Source organism: Staurois parvus, unplaced genomic scaffold (genome assembly GCF_062004578.1).
Source record: "Staurois parvus isolate SC_StPar_1 unplaced genomic scaffold, SC_StPar_1.0 ptg000723l, whole genome shotgun sequence".
In the NCBI taxonomy this organism is placed as follows: Eukaryota; Metazoa; Chordata; class Amphibia; order Anura; family Ranidae; genus Staurois; species Staurois parvus.
In genome coordinates, this window is record NW_028318519.1 from 760,781 (window position 1) to 782,500 (window position 21,720).

The 21,720-nt window shown below is 41.4% G+C and overlaps 1 protein-coding gene across 1 annotated transcript in view; it reads right to left on the reverse strand.

Annotated features, from left to right (window-relative positions):
* Window positions 1-1,711: 1,711 nt before the first annotated feature.
* LOC149445369 (L-gulonolactone oxidase-like) overlaps window positions 1,712-21,720 on the reverse strand; it is a 140,120-nt gene continuing 120,111 nt past the window's right edge. The window contains exons 7-9 of the mRNA XM_089653869.1: window positions 19,724-19,888; window positions 7,005-7,095; window positions 1,712-5,516 (exon numbers count right to left, since the gene is read on the reverse strand). Coding sequence (XP_089509995.1) covers window positions 5,388-5,516; window positions 7,005-7,095; window positions 19,724-19,888 — 385 coding nt within the window. The 3' untranslated portion in view covers window positions 1,712-5,387. The remainder of the gene's footprint in view (window positions 5,517-7,004; window positions 7,096-19,723; window positions 19,889-21,720) is intronic.

The following is a 21,720-nucleotide window of genomic DNA, read 5'->3' on the forward strand; positions in this document are numbered from 1 at the left end:
CCAATTTGTTTCAGCCCTTGAGCCATGATTAAGGTTTACTGTAACTGCAAAATACATTGAATCTTGTACAGCTGTATTCGTGTGATTTAAAGACCTCATTTTTATGACCCACCAGCATGTCAACTTTTTCAGCAGTAGATTGTGTTGTGAGAGGTATCAGGGGCCTCATAGTCTGATCACCGGGTTTGAAGCCATGGATTGAGGAGGTGGCAGCGCACATTTTTTGGTTGAGAAAGGTTGCTCTAGTCCATAGAAGCCATGGTTGTCATCCACTGCACTGGTGCTGACCAACAAGCCTGAAACAGCTGTATGCAGTCTGGAGTAAATGGCTCTATAAGTATATAGAGCAGGGGCAGACTGACCATTTGGAAACTTGGGCACTGCCCGAGGGCCCAGGGTCAGTAGGGGGCCCCATGAGATGCCCCTGGTACCTTTTTCATAGGCTTTTTTGAGTTTGGGCAAGGACACAGAGGCCCCATGATCCCCTATTGCCCGAGGGCCCCATGAGTTGTCAGTCCACCCCTGATATAGAGTACATGCACTGTGCTTTTTAATATTCATCCAGGTCCCAGCTTTGCTAGCTGGAGGGCCTATTCTATTGAACTCTGCTGGAGCCTATTGAGGGACTTTATTTGTTGCTCTGGTCTGAAGACTTCAGAGGAGAGATCTCTGGAATGGCCATTGAAGCATAAAGGAATAATTTACATGACTCCACCCACTGTCCTGAAATGAGGAATAATCCTCTTATTTTTGGGGTATGTGATGCAATGATTACCTTTTGTTCTAAAGCTTAAATGTGCTATATACAAATACACTGAAAAAAAAAAAAGATGTAGAGCGATGTATTTTATTAAACTCAAAGTGTGGACATCTGGTTATCAATGTAAAACTTATTGCATATATTTTCCTACATGGTTCATGGTAACCATGAACAGACCCATAAATATATCTCTAATACACAAATGAAAAAACAGTAGATGCTGAAAAATTTGAAAAAAAAAAACAGTTTAATAGGTTCTCTGCAACAGTGTGCTATGGATAAGCAAACATCTCAAAGATCAGTTCATTAAACACTCGACGTGCTGGCTGACATATTTATTGGAAACGCCTGTTCCTGGAAACTTTGTTCTATCCAAAAATCTTAACATACAACATTTCTTGGTGTATCGGATGCTAACTATATAATGCTGACTATATGAGAGTATAAAAAATACAGTGAGCGCTCCAATGGTCAGCAGCTGAACATTCAAGGAAAACACATAAAAGTCCCAAAAATATATATATAAAGAAAATGCAGCGCTGTGTGATGTTACTATATTGCGGGCAGATATAAATAATAAGTGAAACCAAAGCAAATTAATAAATAAATCAATAAATAAATAAATCACAGTCCAGTAATGGTGCTCGCTGATTCCCAGTGCAAAAGTTAGAAATGCGCACTAACCAGAAACGTATTAATAATACACATGTGTATATCATATCATGGAGATTCCCCTCTCTTTTCTGGTCTGGTAATGGGCAGGAGCTGAAGATAGTAGAGATGAAGCGCCCTCGTGTGGCGAAATGGAGGTCCAGCAGGTCACAGAAATCCTTACAGAAGTGTGTGAAGTGGAAAATTCCTCCTCTCAAAGGCTGGTGCAGGGATCAATCTGGGTCTGCAGAAGCTGAAAAGGCTCATCGCAGAAGACACAGGAAAGAACCCATAGTGTAGTAGGTTGATGAAAATGATTTTATTCAAGAAAAACAGGAGTGTTCAGGAAAAACTCACAATGGTGCCAGGTTTAATCAAATGACTGACCCTTTAAGATTAAAGATGGCCACCGGGCCTCCACGTGGCACCGTGTTTTGGCGGTTTTTCCTACCCACACTTATTTACTTGATTCTATACAGATTATAAACATAATAAGTGATTATAACCTTTTGTCTATACCTGAATTTAGCCAATAGTGTTAATATTAAAAGATAACCACTGTGCAAAAAATAAAGATCTGATTTATTTACACAGCAAGGAAACTTTCTATTAATCAAATACAAGAAAAATATAATACAGAAAACAAATAGTTACTAATATAGTCAATCAATTGATGTTACATGAAATAAAATATTAGATGTTACAGTATAGAGAGATGACTATAAGAAAGGAAGTTATAGAAAATAAAAGATAGAGCATGGCTTATACATTACAGACACCCAGATGTTGTTAGGTCTGGCTCCTGGAAGGCACACACGATAAAGAGAGGGCTTGTCCATTGTCCTAGGTGTATTATGCACTTTACAATAGACCATCCCAAGAACCACCCACCCAAGTTATCTTCCAATGGGTGGGCTTCAGAGCAAGGTACACTAAGAAGCAGTTGCCTTCCATCCCCCTCAGCTCCATTGAGTCTTTTGTGTACTCCCCCTCCCCCCCACAGTCACAGTAACATACATGGAGGTGTGTTGAGGTGATACAACAGATGGTAAATATGTTGAAAATTATTATAGGCCCAAAATAGCCACCACAACCGGCGGCGTAGTGTCAATGGCGTCCTGGGCTCCAGCTGACGCGTTTCGTGCGCACACACTTCTTCAGAGGTAGAGCTGAGGAATCTCCATGATATCATCCACATGCGTATTATTAATACGTTTCTGGTTAGTGCGCATTTCTAACTTTTGCACTGGGAATCAGCGAGCACCATTACTGGACTGTGATTTATTTATTGATTGATTTATTTATTCATTTGCTTTGGTTTCATTTATTATTTATATCTGCCCGCAATATAGTAACATCACACAGCGCTGCATTTTCTTTATATATAATGCTGACTATATACCCATTTCAGAGTTTAATGCTGAGCGTTCTCTTTGTCGCTAACAGAGAAGCAGCAGCCCAGGACCACAACTAGGTCCTACTACACTGTACCTTCATTGGGTATAAGTCCTCTGGAAGGAAGATTCATTCCACTGTGTATTCACCAATACCAAGCCATGCTTTCATTGGTCCAGTGCTACTACATACACATAAAAATGTGAATACAGACAGCAATAAAAACCTAGAAAATGTATCAGTGAGGTGCTAGATTTGACTTTTCAGTGATTGTGGTTGAAAACAGTCATATACATTCATCCTGGGACAATGGCTCTGGTGAGGCTTCCCTTAGCATAACCAGGGCACCCTTTAGCAAGGAGACCCAGAGTTTGAAATCCAGGTATAGAAAACATCTAATGAGAGTGCCAAACCAAGGAACTATTAGTCCAAAAATCATAAATATTGGTGCGATTCATACAAGAAGATAAAGTATCCAATAAGGTTTCGTATCTCAAAGATCTCCTTTTTTTCAAGGCTACAAAGCAAATACAAGGGTGGAAGAAGAAATCAGAGCTCTTTGAGCCCCCAAAATGTGTTAGCTGTTGTAGCACCCTCCTAGATAGGTGCTAGATTAGGTAAATCGAATTCTTGTCTCTCCTGTAATCAGTGGAGCTGCCTGTTCTTGCTTTGGTCTGCTCTGAGTTTCACATGCTGTGAGCTGACTGCGTCCCCCTGTCTTCTGGATGATTCTGGAAGATATAGGGTTGGGAGAGACAAATTCACAGTATGCATATTTATGTGGTCCCAGGCAATGACTGGGAGAGAGCCCAGAAGGTGGCTGGGAGGGAACAGAAATAGCTTGAAACCTGGAGCAGAAGGGTTCTTTTCCAGGAGGAGGAGATCCCAGCCTGAAGGATTGCTGCCCTTCTGGGCAGTCCAGCTGTGTTTTTTAATGTTCATCGAGGTCCCAGCTTTGCTAGCTGGAGGGCCTATTCTACTGAACTCTGCTGGAGCTGACTGAGGGACTTCATTTGTTGCTCTGGTCTGAAGACTTCATAGGAGAGATCTCTGGAAGATAATGGAAGGAGGCATCTAATTATCCAAGCGAGTACAGACTGGTGTGAGAGATCCCAGTGACTGTGTGCTGCTGCTATCCATCTTGCATTAGAATCTGAATACTTAAAGAGGACATTGTTCCTGGCATCCCAATACAGATCAGCCCATCATTTGCTGCTGCAAGCACTATGCTTAGAATCTTTAGGAGGAAGATAGATGTCCTTAAGTTACTACTTTACATTGCTGGAGCATCCCGTGGTCAACCTGCACCCTTCCAAGTTCCCGTTTTTCAATAAAGCATCAAAAAGAATATATCTAGACTGATATTGAGCCGAAGGTGTGACTGAAATTGGGTGCCTGGCTGCTAGAGCACCTACAGGGAAAAGAACCTTGGGACCAAATCAAAAAGCCATTTAGTGGGTGTATTCCCCTTCAACACCAATATTAATGATTTTTTGGAATCTTAGTTCCAAGGCATGACACTCTTGTTGGATTTTTTTCTATACCAGCAAGAAGTATCTGACAGATATTCTAATCTCTCACCACTCACCCTTCAGAACTTAAAATGTTGACAGTATAGAACAGAGGGAAAGGGGAAATTTTACATTAACATATCAAAGAAAAATTCCTTGTAAAGTTCAGTCTGGGTCACTCATATTAGATCAACATTCCACACCTTCCTATTTTCAAAAGTTAGCTAATAGCTTGTTCCACAAGAATTCTGGAATACTGCTGATTGAATGTATGATAAGGGACATCTAGCACAAAGACTGATTTCTAGATACATAAAATAAACTATTCTTTGACATGAGATTAGGAAAGCCTAGTACAAATGTCTGTTTTGGTTGATGAATTATTTTAAATGTTTATTAAGACCATCACATGGAGCCATCACATTATGGGGAAAAGCCCTCCCTTCATCACAGCTTGAACAAATGGGTCATAGTTAAATTTGAAGAGTTGACTAGAAAGTCTGAGTTAAAGCTAAAATGGTCTGATTGCTAAAAGATTCAAGCAGCATTGAGGGAAGCCATGGTCCAGATTTACCTACGAACCATTTGTTCAAGCCTTGAAGATGAGGCAGGCCTTTCCCCCAAAACGTGTTGGCTATATCTGATCTTCTTAATCAATACATATTTTAAAGGAAACACCAAACAAGATGGAAGTTCATGCTAGGAGCTGCTAACCCCAAGCCTAAGAATAGGTCATCCAATGAACCATTTGTCTACCGGGATCAGAAAGGCAGTAGTCTAGGTTCGTAACACCGTCCCCCATAATTCCACCACAGGTCAACCTCCTTAATTATTTCTTTATATGTCCATTAAAATTAATTCTGATTTTCTTCAATGCAGCACATTTACCAGAATGTGTTGATGGGGTGAATGTTCAATGAACTGATCCTTGGGGTTCCATGTATTGCCAAACATGTGCTTTGACATATAACTCGGTATTAGAACTGTAATCATGTTTTGTTGTGCTTTGGTGATGCAGTGTTGGATTGATTATTGGCTGAAGTTATCATCGGGTACTGTTTTACTATTTCTCAGTAGAAGACTTTTTCCAGATAAGCATTGAGGAACATCCCTGTTGGGTCAAGCTTCTCTCTTAAGTTTTTGAATTTGGTGAATTCAGGATACATCTTCTCGAAGTCTTTACGGGTACAAGTATGAGCCTAAAACAAGAAACAAGAAAACAGACACAGATTATACACTTTATGGCTAAAAACAATTTGTGGATATGCACTAATGTTTTCTCATGTAATGTCAATGAAAAATGCTTTGGTAAAAACACATGAAACTGCACACCTGAAAATGCATGTTAGCCTCTTTCCAGCGACCTTCCAATGGCCCTTTAAGTGAGTCCTTCAGATCTCCTATACCTGTGGCTATGTCCATGGGGTCTCCGTGCTGCGGATTTGGATATGCCTTTGGGGCACTGACCTCTAGGGAGGGAGTCAGTGCATGTCCCCTTGCTAACCAGGAGACCCATCCCCCATACCCGGTACCACTCTCTGCTGTGTGGCTGCTATTGCATTCCCACCAGTCCCTGGTTACCCATGGCAACTGCACACTTCCTGCCAACTCCTCTGCCGAATGAACCTCTTATAGTGGCCCTCCAGTTCTTCTTCTTCACCCCTGTGTATAATTAACAAGTCCTTTTCTTTTGGATACACCATATACCTTCCTGGACCTCTTTGAGTAACTTTAGACCAGGCATAACATGGTTAATAACTTTTACTGAAGTATAGCAGTTCAGTACAACAATGGACAACAGAACAGTCCTTCCCTAACTTACTAAGCACGGCTGCCCAGCTCACACCTTAGCAGGAAAGAGTCCCTTTAGTCCTATAAGGCAGTGTTCTGGTCCCAGGTAAGGCATCCCTTAAACAACCCAGAGGCAAGGGTCACCGATGACATCTTGCAGCAGTCTTCCCTCCAGTCCCATGGGGTGAGCAGCTCTCTGCGGGCCAGGGGTACACCCTGTAAGGACCTGCTTGCAAACCACTGACAATGATTGTCTTTTAGCTATCTGTAAGGGGAATTCTTCCCATTGGTCACAATCATGGGGAGCATTCCTTCTAATAACTAGTAGATATACAGTACTTATTATTAGCAGGTGGTTCCATGAGCCCAGAAATTTATTTTAAGGACCTCCCCATGAAAAAAAGGCTATAGCTTGTCGATCAGCATCTAGCCGCACTGCTCTCTAAATTGGCAGCCCTGCCTCTGTGACTGGAACTTTCCCACTGTGAACTGCAGTGTCTGGTAGGAGGAGCACGTGAGACACAAGCAAAGGAGGAGACACTGGGGTTGATTTACTAAAGGCAAATAGAGTGTGCATGGGCATTTTGGTATATAATGGGGAGCTCTGCTGACTTCCATCATCCAATCGTGTGCAAGCACAGGATGTTGTTTTTTTTTCTTTGTCTTGCATGTGGTTGGGTATTGTTTGCAAAGCGATGCTTCACCTCATTTACTAAGCTCTGGAGAAAACACCCTTGCAGAGTGCCCAGTCTATTTGCCTGTAGTAGCAGAGTGCCCAGTCTATTTGCCTGTAGTAGTAGAGTGCACAGTCTATTTGCCTTTAGTAAATCAACTCCTAAGTGTCGAGGTGTGGAAAATGTGATAAATCACAGCTCACATGTAAATCCTTGTATTACCTTAGCCCAGTGTGGTCGTCCTCCAACACGTTTCATAATATTCTCATATTCCAGCCAGTATTCTCCATGCGGGACATCTTTTCCATATGGCCTAAGAAAAAGCTTTTTTTAAAGGATGTCTATAGTTCTATTTTTTTTCCATTTTTACTTTTTCAGATATACAGTATGTGATCATGATATCAGGCAAAAGCAGAGCTGCACAGCACCTATTGCTTTAATGCTTTGTATACAGCCACCCCCCCCCCCCCCCCATACTGGCTATTGCCTTAATGCTTTGCATACCCCCCTGTCAAGATCGCGGCATCAGACCCCAGACCTTCTCACCAAACTCGTGACCAAAGGGCTAGCTGATCTACAACCGACGTCCAATCCTTGTGAGGTACATTCCGCCTTCAAATCACCTTTGCTCATTTTCTCGTATTCTGCTGCACCAGGCATGATTGCAAGCAAAGATAGAATAGAAAGTAGGAAAAGGAAGGAGCTGTTGCTATATGTCTCTCTCTCTCTATATATATAGATAAAAAATATGCACCACTTGTTTCTAAGGACTGTTTCCACAAAGGTTACAATCCTTCAGTGCAGAGCCAATTTTTTAACACTGCACTGAAGCTCTTAATGCAACTATCCCATGTACGCTGCCAACAATATGTCACGATCGCGGCGTCAGACCCCAGACCTTCTCACCAAACTCGTGACCGAAGGGCTAGCCGATCTACAACCGCGATGTGACGTGCGTAACAATGCCACACCCAGCTGCACCCTGCACAATGATTTTCCAGCTAATGGATACCGATCGATGTGCCAGCAACCTGAATCGATTGTTACTGTGTCAGGTTAATTACGCAATTAACCCTTCACACTGCCACCACCTCCTTTTTGATCAGAGAAAGAGGAAACTCTGCGTTCAGCTATAACACTATAATGGTTGATAAAATCGTCTGTATAAAACGGTCCACAGGCCGGTTATACAGAGGTTCAAAGAAACACAGTAGCGTTCTCTTTAAAGGCAGGGATTCGTAAATTGCATCTAAGAGCTATAGAAACAGTTCAACACTTTCAGAAAGAAAGATTTATTACTAAGAGGTCAAACGGGTGCAATAAAAAATATTTACAGAAAAAGATGTAACGAGGATATATATATATATATATAAACATACAGAAAAAGATGTAACTAAGATATATATATATATATATATATAAACATACAGAGATTAGCAGCACAGCAAAGAGATATCAGGGAGAGGTTAAAGGGTTAAGATACTTGCCATTAAGCCTTGGATGTAAGCAGACCAAGTTTCTGAGCAGAAGGACTTTGATCTCCCTATGTTACGATGGAAAAAATGGGAGATGTCTTCAACTCCTCTTCTTAGGCCTGACAGCCTGTTTTAAAGTCCCCAGCAGGGGGGTGGCTATGCAGTCAAAGGCCAATCTCCACTTAGGGCATGGAGAAAAATATCTTCCATAACTCATATTTGCCTATAACTTTCCACCTGCGCAAGTGACAATCCACCCGCTGGTAGATTATTATGCAGACAAGGCTGAGGATTGATTAGATATGAATTATGAAATTATATACTGCAAGGTTCACGAGATCTATGCTTCTGCTTCCCTGTGTGTCCGAGACAAGGTGAGTGACCCACCAAAATGTTCGGCTCCTCTTAGCCCATCTGGCGAGATGCTCATTTTTTATGTAAGTCTCTCATATTCCAAGATATGAGACATAGGGGAAAAATGGATTTGAGAAGAGTTTATCTGATTCTATCACCTACGCTGAGCTAGGTTTATTAGCTCGGAATCTCTTTCAACTTCTGGGAAAGTTTGCCTTATCTCTCCTGAGGTGCGAAATGGCACAGGTTCTTGGGACAGTGCCCCACCACGTGGCTCCCTGCTGGGATCTGGCCTGTGACACTTTTAACACACACACATCTGTCATTGTGCCTCTCAGGAAGGGAGGGGGAAGGAGAATGAGGGAATACCATGGCTACTCTTAACAAAATGGCAGACTGCGTCAGTCTCTTGTGCGCACGTTTGCGACCCCCCCCCTCTTACTGGCTATTGCCTTAATGCTTTGCATATATCCCCCCCCCCTTACCGGCTATTGCCTTAATGCTTTGCATAAATTCCCCCACCCTTACTGGCTATTGCCTAAATGCTTTGCATATTCCCACCCCCTTCCTGGCTATTGCCTCAATGCTTTGCATATCCCCCCCCCCCCCTCACTGGCTATTGCCTTAATTAAAAGTGTGCTCAACACCCTTTAAAACATGAGCATTCTGGCAGTGGTTTGAAATCCTGCCTGGCAGCACTGGGGTTCCTGATTCAAGCTGTGTCCAAGATACTACCTGCATGGTGTACTTGTGTGGTTTACGTCACCATTCCAAAGACATTCTGGTGGGTTAGCGGTCTTCTGTCTAAATTGGCTCCAATGTGGGTCTAAAAATCTAATGGCGGAATTGCGAAAATGCACCCTTCTGTTCACTACATTGTTTCCGGCGTTGCGGCCAGATGGGGACTGTGTACCACATCTGGTGGCAGTGTCCGATGGCGACTAGATTTCGGATCCGCCTGTTTCATTTATTCAGTTCAGTGACGGGTGTGAACATTCGTAGATCCCCGGAGATGGGCCTTTTTTATAAATTTTCTGAGTATGTCCCCAGAAAGTCACAAAAATTAATAACTTATATGCTGTTGGCGGCTAGCATTACTAGCTAAGTTTTGGAAACAGCCAGTAATTCCACTTGACTACGTCAAGAAAAAGCTCAACTGGATTATGGTTAATGACATACTCACCTGTATCCTCCGTAACAATATTAAAAAGTCTGATATCCTATGGAACCCATGGATTCGGTATATTTCCGTTCCTTGATGAGCCCTGGTTTGACCCTCCTTCCTTCTACATCTATTACTCTATTATCTCTACCCTTCTCCTTCTTTCTTTTTCTACTATATGTGATTGGTCATACCTTGTACGATGCTCTTAATGCCTTAGATGACAATGACTTTGTAGTTTCAAACTAGTGACGAGTGGAGGGAAGAGGTAGGAGACCTACCTCTCCCCTCCCGGTTCCCCTCCCTTTTCCTAATCTCACCACTGTGTTAGTTTTCTACATTTTGATACGTTATTGTTGTGGATTTTTTTTAGATTTGGTTTGCCTTCTTCCCATTCTAGGGTGCTCCAGTCTTCAGTCACCTGATTCGCATTACTAAGCACCCTTTTCTTTAGTTTTGGATGGTGTTTCTGACCGTGTGTAAGTGATGTACTCTGCTTTTGGGTAGGGATTAAGCATCGCCTCTAGAGTTTTATGTTCACCCCATGTTCTCTTTATCACATTGAGACTACTTACTATGTTACAACTTTTGTTCAACTGTTGCCTCTGTGAATTTATAAAAAATCTTTTTCAATAAATAACATCGAAATATAAAAATCTAATGGATGCACCCTGGTAGCGCTTGTAATATACAATACAATTGTGAGCTGTCAGCAGTTTCTATTTGGAGTTGTTATCTTAGACTGTTTATATAGCTGATTTGTAAGCATTGGACATCTATACGTCTAAATATCTCCACCCTTCCCCTGTTTTGGGGGGATCTTTTGAACATATTCAATGAATTTTTGGCTTACAGATTTCACACTGGGCATCTGCTCCTGGAGAAGTAAGAGTATGGTCACGAAATGCGTCGAGCTAAAGAATGTGCCCATTATTATGTTTTGTTACAAATTTGGAAAAGTGGAGTACTGTATATACATGTATTATGTGAAAATGATGTACTGTATATTGCATGCCAATATATGGTAGTATTTACAAATCAGCCTTCTTTTTACAAACCTTCTTTTATCACGTAGAAGATTTTCATTTATTGTGCAATAAATATTTTTAGGCAAATGTTGTACAGGCGTACCTCAGCTTACGAACGGCTCGGTTAACGTAATTTTTGGTTTCCGAATGAAAATCCATTGAAAATAATGCCTCGGTTTACAAATTGTTTTTGCAATACAAATGGATTCATTGGTTTTCACTGCATTTACAAATAAATTTTTAATCATGTCCCTGTACAGTATTTATGCCTTTAAAGTGCACTTTCTAAAGAGTTTTGAACAGATAAGACTTTTTTGTACTTTTTTTCTGACCTGGATTCATTGGCGTTCAATGCATTTATGAATTTTTTTTTAATCATGTCCCTGTACAGTATTTATGCCCTTAAAGTGCACTTTTTTATTATTATTATTATTATACAGTATTTATAAAGCGCCAATAGTTTGCTCAGCACTGTACATTACAAAGGGGGACAGAACATGTGACAGAACAATAACAATACAATGCAAAACATGAGGGGATCGAGGGCCCTGCTCTTTCGAGCTTACAATCTAGGAGGGAGGGGATGGTGGCACAGGAGGAGATAGCTGTGGGGGATGGAGTGGTAGGAAGAGTGGAGGAGGTCAGCAAGTTAGCAGGGGGTGGGGTAGGCTTCCCTGAAGCGATGGGTTTTCAGGGTGCGCCTAAAGGAGAGGAGAGTAGGTGATAATCTGATGGGTTGGGGCAGGGAGTTCCAGAGGATGGGTGACACCCTGGAGAAGTCCTGGAGGCAGGCATGGGAGGAGGAGACCAGGGAACTAGAGAGAAGGAGGTCTTGTGAGGAGCGGAGTGTGTGTGCTGGGTGGTACTTGGATATTAGGTCAGTGATGTAGTTCGGGGCAGTATGGTGGACAGCTTTGTACGTCAGTGTTAGGATTTTGAATTTGATCCGTTGTGCAATCAAAAGCCAGTGGAGGGATTGGCAGAGGGGGGTGGCGGAAACGGAGCAGTTGGAAAGGTGAATGAGTCTGGCAGCTGTATTCAGAATCGACTGAAGCGGGGATAGCCAGCGGCGAGGCAGGCCAGTGAGGAGGGAGTTGCAGTAGTCGAGTCGTGATATGATGAGGGAGTGGATGAGCTGTTTAGTGGTTTCTGGGGTTAGGAACATGCGGATTTTGGCGATGTTGCGGAGGTGGAGTCTGCACGAGTTTGTTAAAGATTGGACTTGGGGCTGGAAGGATAGGTTGGAGTCCAGAATGACACCAAGTACTCTGGCCTGCGGGGCAGGTTTGATGGTGGCGTTGTTGGATGTGATGGAGAAGTCAATGGGGGGTGGTGTCCAGGCTGGGGGGAAGACAAGAAACTCGGTTTTGGAGAGGTTCAGTTTAAGGAAGTGGAGTACTTTATAAAGAGTTATGAACAGATAAGACTTTTTTTACTTTTTTCCGACCTCCGGGATGGATTAATTGGTTTTCAATGCATTTTTGAATTTTTTTTTTAATCATGTCTCTGTACGAACAGATTAATTGGTTTTCAATGCATTCCTATAGTAAATTCGGTTTACGAATTTTTTGCAATACAAAAAGTCCCACAGAACACATTAAATTTGTAAACCGAGGTACGCCTGTACTTCAATTAAAGTCCTATGACAGATGTTTTTGTTCTTTGTATATACCTGGCAACACTTAGCTGAGTGGCCACTTCTTGGGAGCATGTATGCTTGCCATCCTTCCCCCTTTTCCTTCAAATCTAGGATTAAGCCTCATTAGGAGGCAAGCCGGTCAAGGTTGTATATGCTGAGGAATAAGAGGTGTAATATTACGAGATGAGCTGATGAAGCCCACAGTTCTGCAGGGGAGAGGGTGGATTGGGTTAGGGATAGACCTGCCCTAATACAATGCTGAGGAGAGGTAAAAGAATGGACTCTGCAAGATGATGCATTTATGAATTTGTTTTTAATCATGTCTCTGTACAGTATTTATGCCTTTAAAGTGAACTTTATAAAGAGTTTTGAACAGATAAAACTTTTTTTTACTTTAATTAGTTATCAGCGAATCTACCAGGGTTTGATTCACCAATGGTATTTGAAATTCTTCAGACTTGAACTTAGCTGTGAATCCCATTAAACTATGGAGGGGGAATCTTTAAGGTAAAATCTAGGGATTTTTAGAGCTAGTAGCTGGGTGTGACATATCCTGTGTCCCAGTGGTGAGGAAGCGGTTCTCGGACGGAATCACTTAATCAAGGTGACAGGCATTCCGTCACATTGGGCACTACCATGGGGAACATGCATCAATGCAAAAAAACATGCATTTGATCAGAGGTTTGTTTTATGCATCTTTAAGGACAATTGTTAAAATATACAAATCCTTTAAATAGCATTTTTTGGGGGGTATCCTAAAGCTGGATGTGCTGCTACGGAAGAGTATAATTTTTACAGACACACCTAGTGACTACAAACACTGGCAGCGCATATTTGACTGTGGAATGGATTCTTTATTTTACAATTAGTTTGGCTTACATACTGTACAGACATTGGCCATGTTCTGTCATGCTCTTTTTAAGGACTAAAGTATGAATATGATGAAACAGTGTAAAACTGACCAGCAACATGACATTTCTATTGAGGGAGAAGTGGCCAAAATATACCAGAGAAAAGTGTCAGGACTCAGATCTGAACCTGCAACCACTGCTGTGTCTGGCAGTATCTGTTCTTGCTGAGCCACCTGAGGTGCTAGACAGCTCCCTTGACAATTCCTTTGACAATCTTGTCATGCACTTTGTTTCTGGTGAACCTTGAACTCTTTGCTCCTCCCATGAACTTTCTATTTAAGCCACGTCTTATTGTTTGTCAGATTATTGTGCTTTCTCCAGCCAATATCTCGCTCTTATCACTCTTGTTGCCATTAGGGTTGCCACCTCATCCCTTTAAAAGCGAACACATATCAAAGCCGAGTTCCAGCTGGATAAAAAAAAAAAGTCAGCAGCTACAAAAACTGTAGCTGCTGACTTTTAAAATACAGCCACTTACCTGTCCCTCGGTCCAGCGGTGTCCTCACCACGGCTGGTTTCACTGCCCGTCTTCTCTCCCTGCCGCTGGCATCTTCAGTGTGGGCATATGGCTGTGACAGCTTGTGGCTTCACAGCCGGGTGCCCACTGCGCATGTGTGAGTAGCGCTGCACTTTGTGAAAGGTCCAGTAGTCTTCTGGGGCCTGTCACATGTCCCAGAATACTACGGGGAGGGAGGACAACTTCTGCTTCTGATCACCTAGGCAATCGCAGTGGGAGTGGGTACCTGTCAAATTGGGGTACCCGCTCCCCCCCCCCACCCCCCCCCCCCCCAAAGGTACCAATCCTTGATGGGGAGCAGGGGGACAAAGCATTAAAGCAGAACGTCCCCTTTTGGGTGGAACTCCGCTTTAATTACACAAGTTCTGAGTCTAATTTAATGCATTTAAGGCACTAGGAGAGTTTTTTTTTTAAATACAAGCAACTTTTATTGTCAAGATAATAAAGAAAATGGAACAGTACTTATAGTATCCACAATGACATTACTGTATCAACAGGATTACACACAAATAGAACAATGTGAATACGCAGATCCCGTAATGGACAGAATAACAGAAATAGTAATCAAACAAAACAGAGACCACAAGGATCCAAAGCCTTCTTGACAATGCCTTGCTCTTTCATTTTTACCTTTCATTCCTTCCCATCCAGATGTATACATAAATGGGGGAAAGGAACAAAGCCAAATACATGCCTTCAAACAATAAAGGTGAGTATAATTACCACCTTAATCAGCTACAGAACCTGTGTAAATAATGTGTTCGGTTTTAAAGGGATGAGGTGGCAACCCTAGTTGCCATCTGTATCTTTGCTACCACTCATTACAAACCTTTGGCTTGTTCCTTGACTACACTACCACTTGACATGTAACCACTTGTTACCAAACTCTGGCTTGTTCCTTGACTACACTTCCTCTTGATCTCAACATGCAACCACTTGTTACCAACCTTTGGCTTGTTCCTCGACTACACTTCCGCTTGATCTCAACATGCAACCACTTGTTACCAACCTTTGGCTTGTTCCTTGACTACACTTCCTCTTGATCTCAACATGCAACCACTTGTTACCAACCTTTGGCTTGTTCCTCGACTACACTTCCACTTGATCTCAACATGCAACCACTTGTTACTAACCTTTGGCTTGTTCCTTGACTACACTTCCGCTTGATCTCAACATGCAACCACTTGTTACCAACCTTTGGCTTGTTCCTTGACTACACTTCCGCTTGACCTCAACATGCAACCACTTGTTACCAACCTTTGGCTTGTTCCTTGACTACACTTCCGCTTGATCTCAACATGCAACCACTTGTTACTAACCTTTGGCTTGTTCCTCAACTACACTTCCTCTTGATCTCAACATGCAACTACTTGTTGCCAACCTTTGGCTTGTTCCTCAACTACACTTCCTCTTGATCTCAACATGCAACCACTTGTTACCAACCTTTGGCTTGTTCCTTGACTACACTTCCGCTTGATCTCAATATGCTACCACTTGTTACCAACCTTTGGCTTCCTCAACTACACTTCCCCTTGATCTCAACATGCAACCACTTGTTACTAACCTTTGGCTTGTTCCTCAACTACACTTCCGCTTGATCTCAACATGCAACCACTTGTTACCAACCTTTGGCTTGTTCCTAATCTACACTTCTGCTTGAACCCAACCTGCAACAATTTGTTTTTGGCCTTTGGCTTGTTTACAGACTTTGCTTCTGCTTGATCCTTACCTGCCATATCTGCTAACAGAACCTCAGCTTCCCTTTTCTGGTGGGGCGATCCTGAGGACTGCAACCTGGTACTAACATGCAGTTACACCCATCAACACCATCAGCAGCTCTGGTGAACAGCAGTTAGTGCTTAGACCCCGCACCTCAGGTGAGCCCCCACCAACCCCTAGGGAGACCTCTTTGTATACTGATCCTGCTGGCTGGTGGGAGCAATAGGCAATTGTTTTAGTAGAAGAATTAGGAGACAGTGGGTCACAGCAGTTTAAAAGTGACCAGCAGCAGGACAGTTTTAATGGGGAAGAATTGGCTGAAATATGCTGGAAACAAAACACATAGGCGGGTGTTTTTGAATGAAGAAACCAGAAAACTGGCAGAGCAGTGTAAAATTGACAAGCTGCAGGACAATGCTAATGAGGAAGGCTACGAGGGTAAGGAGCACAGGCTGGAATTTTAGTACAAAAATAAAGGTATTGCACAGGATACATCAGTGTAAACATATCTATCAAAAGGACATTTTTAATCAGGGATAAAAGGCCTAACCAGTCTATGCCTAACATTTATTTTATCCCTGGGGATAGATGAAGTGTTCTGAATGCGAATGATATAACGGGAGGTGGTTTAGATGCATAGGGGTCTATTTACTAAAGCTGTAGAGTTCAAAATCAGGCTCACTTCTGCACAGAAAACCAATCAGCTTCCAGGTTTTATTGCCAAAGCTTAAATAAACAAGCTGAGGTTAGAAGCTGATTGGTTTCTATGCAGATGTGAGTCAGATTTTGCACTCTTTGGCTGTAGTAAATAAACCCCTTAGTTTTTTTTTCTTTCAAAGGATGTACCAGTATGCTGAAAACAAATGTCAGTATTAATAGCACATGGTCAGTATATGAATGCTTTGCTTTAAATATCTCAAAGTTAAAAAAGTCCCTTGCAGCACAAAAAAAAACAGCTCAACCTAAAAATGGGCCTTATCAACATACATACAACAAAAACTAATATAACCCCTAATTAACTATTTGCCGCCCGGCCAATGGCCGTTTGGCGGCTTGAAAGTTGCTTCTCCACTCCGGGTGCACGCCATTTGGCATGCTCCCACACATGCGCCGTTTGCACTAATGCAGAGCGGCGCAGCGGCTTGATCTGTCACCGAGCGTGTACCTCGGACACGACCGTTGACAGATCCGAGTACCGGCTCCGTTGCAGTTGTATACAATGGATGGCTTCATTCATGATGCCATCCATTGTATACTAGTGCCTAGCTGTGAATGGTCACAGCTAATCACATGCACATGTCATGTGATTAGCTGTGACCAAATCACAGCTAAGCACAAAAAAAAAAAAAGCTGAATGAATCCATTTCATTCAGGTAAATGCTTGCTTATAGCAAAGTATTTCTTTGCTATAAGCAAATTGTGTAAAAAAAAAAAAAAAAAGAAAATACTGATCACTTCCCCAAAGTAGTACAATGTTACTATGGTAACATTGTACTACTTTGGTCATAGTAAAATATGAAAAAAAAATGTTAAAAAAAATAAAAAAAAGTAATAAAAAATTTAAAATAATAAAAAAAATTATAAAAAATATATATTTTTTTTTTTTCATACTGTCACCAGTCAGTGTCCCTGTTCACCGCCATGCCAGTTATATGATGACGCTGTACTGCACTGGTGACAGTATATAAAAAAAAAATAGTGAAAATAATTTTTTTAATTTTTTCATTTTCCGAAAAATTATGACCAAAAAAATACAACTTCAAAAAACTCGCCATGCCTCTTATGAAGTACGTCGGACTGTCTACTCTGCAAAAAGGGGTCATTTGGGGGATATCTGTACTATTCTGACATTCTTAGACCTCAACAAATTAGATTGGCCGTCAGTACTTCAGGATTGATCAATAATCAGATCTATACCATAGTTTGTGAACTCTATAACTTTCCTACAAACTAAATAATACATCCTAATTTGGGTTATTTTCACCAAAGACATGTAGCAGAATACATCTCGGCCTAAATTTATGAAGAACAATTATTTATTTGTAAATTTTTATAACGGAAACAAAGAAAAACGTGTATTTTTTTCAACATTTTTGGCCTTTTTTTGTTAATTTAGCAAAAAATAAAAACCCCAGCGGTGATTAAATACCACCAAAAGAAAGCTCTAGTTGTGTGAAGAAAATGATAAAATTTTAGTTTGGGTACAGTGTTGTATGACTGCGCAATTGTCATTCAAAGTGTGAGAGCGCTGAAACGTGAAAAATGGCCTGGGCAGGAAGGTGTAAAATTGCACGGTATTGAAATGGTTAAATACAAAACTCAAAATACCCCCACCAGGAAACAGAATTGGAAACAGAAATTGGCAAAGAGCTAGCAATCAGAATTACAGTTTCCTTACTGACCCTATTCTCTCCCTAGTCAGCTTTCCCAATCCTTTCCCTACAACAGCATCTAATACACAGACACTATGCCTGCTCCATCCACCCCCCACCCCCCTTGTATAGTAAGGGTGTTGGTTTATCCAAAAGCCCCTTATTGGCTCTTTTAACTCTGCTGCCCATAGAATTCTTCAGGGTTAACTTGAACAAAAAAGGATAGCAGCAAACCAAACCCTCATCCCTAATGGGAATATAAAATATAGAGAGAGGAAAAGAGAACACAGGTTTACAAGTATACATGCACAAATTTAATGTTGGTATTAGAAATAAATTACTTTAGTTCTGCTTTTAAAGAACTTTTAACCAAGGTTACTATATGGAAATTTTTTAAATGTGCCTTTTAGTCCTGATCATAGAAAACAGGGAGTAAATGTATACACAAAACCACTTCCAGCCTTCAAAGAAGAACAGTTAGTGAGAGCCCCCGCGCTGTTCCCTTGAGGCTCGGTGAGGCTGCCCATAGTGGCAGAAGGTACCTCTCACTTCAAGCCAAAAAACACTTATGCCAACAACATACCAATCCATGAATTACACCTTAATTAAACGCATCCTCTAATTCTCCAGATGGAGTTTTAGATGTGAAACCTGTTTAATAAAAGGTTAACAGATTGGTGTGTTGCTGTTACAACCTTGGACTGGAAAAAAGAGGATCCAGTTTTCAAGCCATTAAAGTGGTGTTCCAAGAGTTGGATCTTTATCTCTACAGGGTGCCCACATATGGCCCAAAGTCACCTGCTGCCCTTTGGCACTTTTTTGTGGCCTCTGAACCCCAGCAATCAGTAGTAGGAACACTAATTTATACAATGGTTATTGAACTGATTTCTACTTGCCCAGTGTCCCTAGTGTGCGGGCCCCAAACCGGTCTACAGGTATTTTTGCTTCCTTTGATCAGCTATCCTTAGGCTCTTTTCTTGTAGGATTAAATGTTCTTTCTCTTTTGATTGAATGTTCTCCTCTGATTGAATGTTCTTAGACTATTTTCTTTTAGGAGCCAGGTTCTTAGAAAATGTTGAGGGTCTCTTACAACTACATCTTCCGGGAGTGCCAAACATTCACCTTCTGTAATTTTAAAATTGTGTACATTTGTCAAGCATTTCTGGTAGTGAGCACTTGTAGATCACCAACTTGAGGTTCCCCAGGGCGTGGAGCCTATGCCACAGCCTGCTTCTTCACCAGAGCCCCTGATGGTGGTAGGGATGGACTTGCAGCAAGCTGGAACCAGGTTGCAGCCCACAGGTACGCCCAGCTGAGGATGCAGAGATCACTCGGGTATAAAGAGTGCAAACAGCAGGAGACAAAAGGAAATCCAGGAGACAAGCCAAGGTCAGGACGGGCAGCAAACACGCACAGAAGGTAAACAAAGGCGGGGTCGGTGTACGGGTAGTCAGACACAGGAAACACGGCACAAGCACCCAGTTTAGAGAACTGTGAAGTTGCTCAGGCAATGTGGCCTACAATGATCATGTCTTAACTAGGCAAGAAAACTAGGAGGCTGGCCAGGAAGTGATGGAAGGGAAGGTAAGGCAATTAAAGCCCACAGAATAGCAAGCAATGCTCAAAGGTGAGCACAACCAACCATACATGTGAATGGAATCAGGGTAGGAAAAACACTGCAGCAAGGAGGTAAGAATATCCAAACAGGAAACTGCAGGGTAACTTGTGACAACATTCCTTCTAAGCCTCTTAAAAACTGCTCACCTGTACATAATGATGTTCATATAGCAGCTGTCTTGATTGAAGCATGGGCTCAATAAAATATCATCTCCTCTGGCAAAGCGAACTTCTACCGGAAAATGGGCCACCACACGTGGGTTCTTCTCCAACCAGGATTTCAGCTGTATTATTGCTTCCTGGGTCTTTCCTCTATAAGATACAACAGTTGGTGAGTAACTGTAAAACAAGAAAGAAGGAGTGCGGCTAACTGGTTAATGGTGTGGGCTCACATTGCTGCAGTGTTACTAACTGGCCTGTTTTTTGCACAGATGTATTCCAAACACATGGATACATGATGGGTTGGTTGACTTATGACTAAGTGGTCATAGAAAGTGGGAGATGGACATTGATGAGGGCATCAGGAGGTAAGATCCTCTATAGTATGGACCTATGTAAATGGCACAGTCATCAATGGCCTATATATTATGCTGATTTTTGTTGACATTGCTATACTGCAATCCTATCAAAGAACACTTACTAAACTGGTTTAGTAATTAGTAATAATTATCCTCTACAGTATTGACCAGTATGGATCTGTTATCCCACATGGAAGAAAATATATTTGAAATATATTTTAAAAATATTCTTCCCAAATATATTGACATATATTTGAAATCAGGGGCGGACTGACCATTTGGAAACTCGGGCACTGCCCAAGGGCCTGGGGTCAGTAGGGGGCCCCATGAGATGCCCCTGGTACCTTTTTCATAGGCTTTTTTGAGTTTGGGCAAAGACACAGGGGCCCCATGATCCCCTATTGCCCGGGGGCCCCATGAGTTGTCAGTCCGCCCCTGTTTGAAATACAACAATTTTGGCCATATTCAATATATATATATATATATATATATATATATATACACACACATATACACAAAATATGTTGAAATGCGTTTCTATTACAAAACATATGAAAAATATTTCTACAAATACATTTTCAAATATACTGTATGTCTTTGAAAATACAGATATATGTACAAATATATGTTAAAATGACTATTTTATATGTTGAAAAAAATCTGAAGAATATATTTAAAAAATATATATTTTTAAAAATATTTTTTATATACTTTCTAATATTCTAATATATAAAAAACGCAATATATATATAGTTATCAAAATATATTTTGAACTATGTTGAATATATGGCCAAAACTGTAGTATTTCAAATATATGTCAATATATTTGGGAAGAATATTTTAAAAATATATTTCAATATATATTTTTCTTCCATATGGGATCAACAGGCTATTTAATTGTTACTCTTTATTGTTCACATTGGTATACTGTAATCCTGTCATAGAGTTCTTAATAAACTTGTTTTTGAGATACTTTATCCTTGTTTTATTTATTGTTGGTGTAGTTGGCTTTGAAAATCCCTTTTAAAGTCTTGATCTTAATAAACCTTTTCGAAAAATGTGAGCCTGTAAACAACCACATCTTAAAATATCAGCCAAACCATTATCTTCACTCCTTTCAAGATCTCCTGCTCTTTAGTTCCCTCATCACTACCTCCCATGCCCACCTGCAGGATTTCTCTAGACCTTCTCCTATCCTCTGAAAATCCTTAACCCAATCTGTCCATGTTTCTCCTACTTTGTCCACCTTTAGATGATCCTTGAAGACCCATCTCTTCAGGGAGACATATCCTGCCTTCACCCCAACTATAAAACAGTTGGGAATCTTGCAGGGGTGGACTGACAACTCAAGGGGCCCCCAGGCAATAGGCAATCATGGGGCCCCTGTGTCCTTGCCCACACTCAAACCACACCCAAAAAAGCCTATGAAAGGTACCAGGGGCATCTCATGGGGCCCCCTACCGACCCCGAGCCCTCGGGCAGTGCCCGAGTGACTAAATGGTCAGTCCGTCCCTGGGATCTAGGACATGTTGTGATTCAAGCACCTATCAATGCTATAGATGGACTAAAGAGATGAATAATACAGTTCAAGTGTGAAAATCTGTATGATAATTGATAATAATTGTA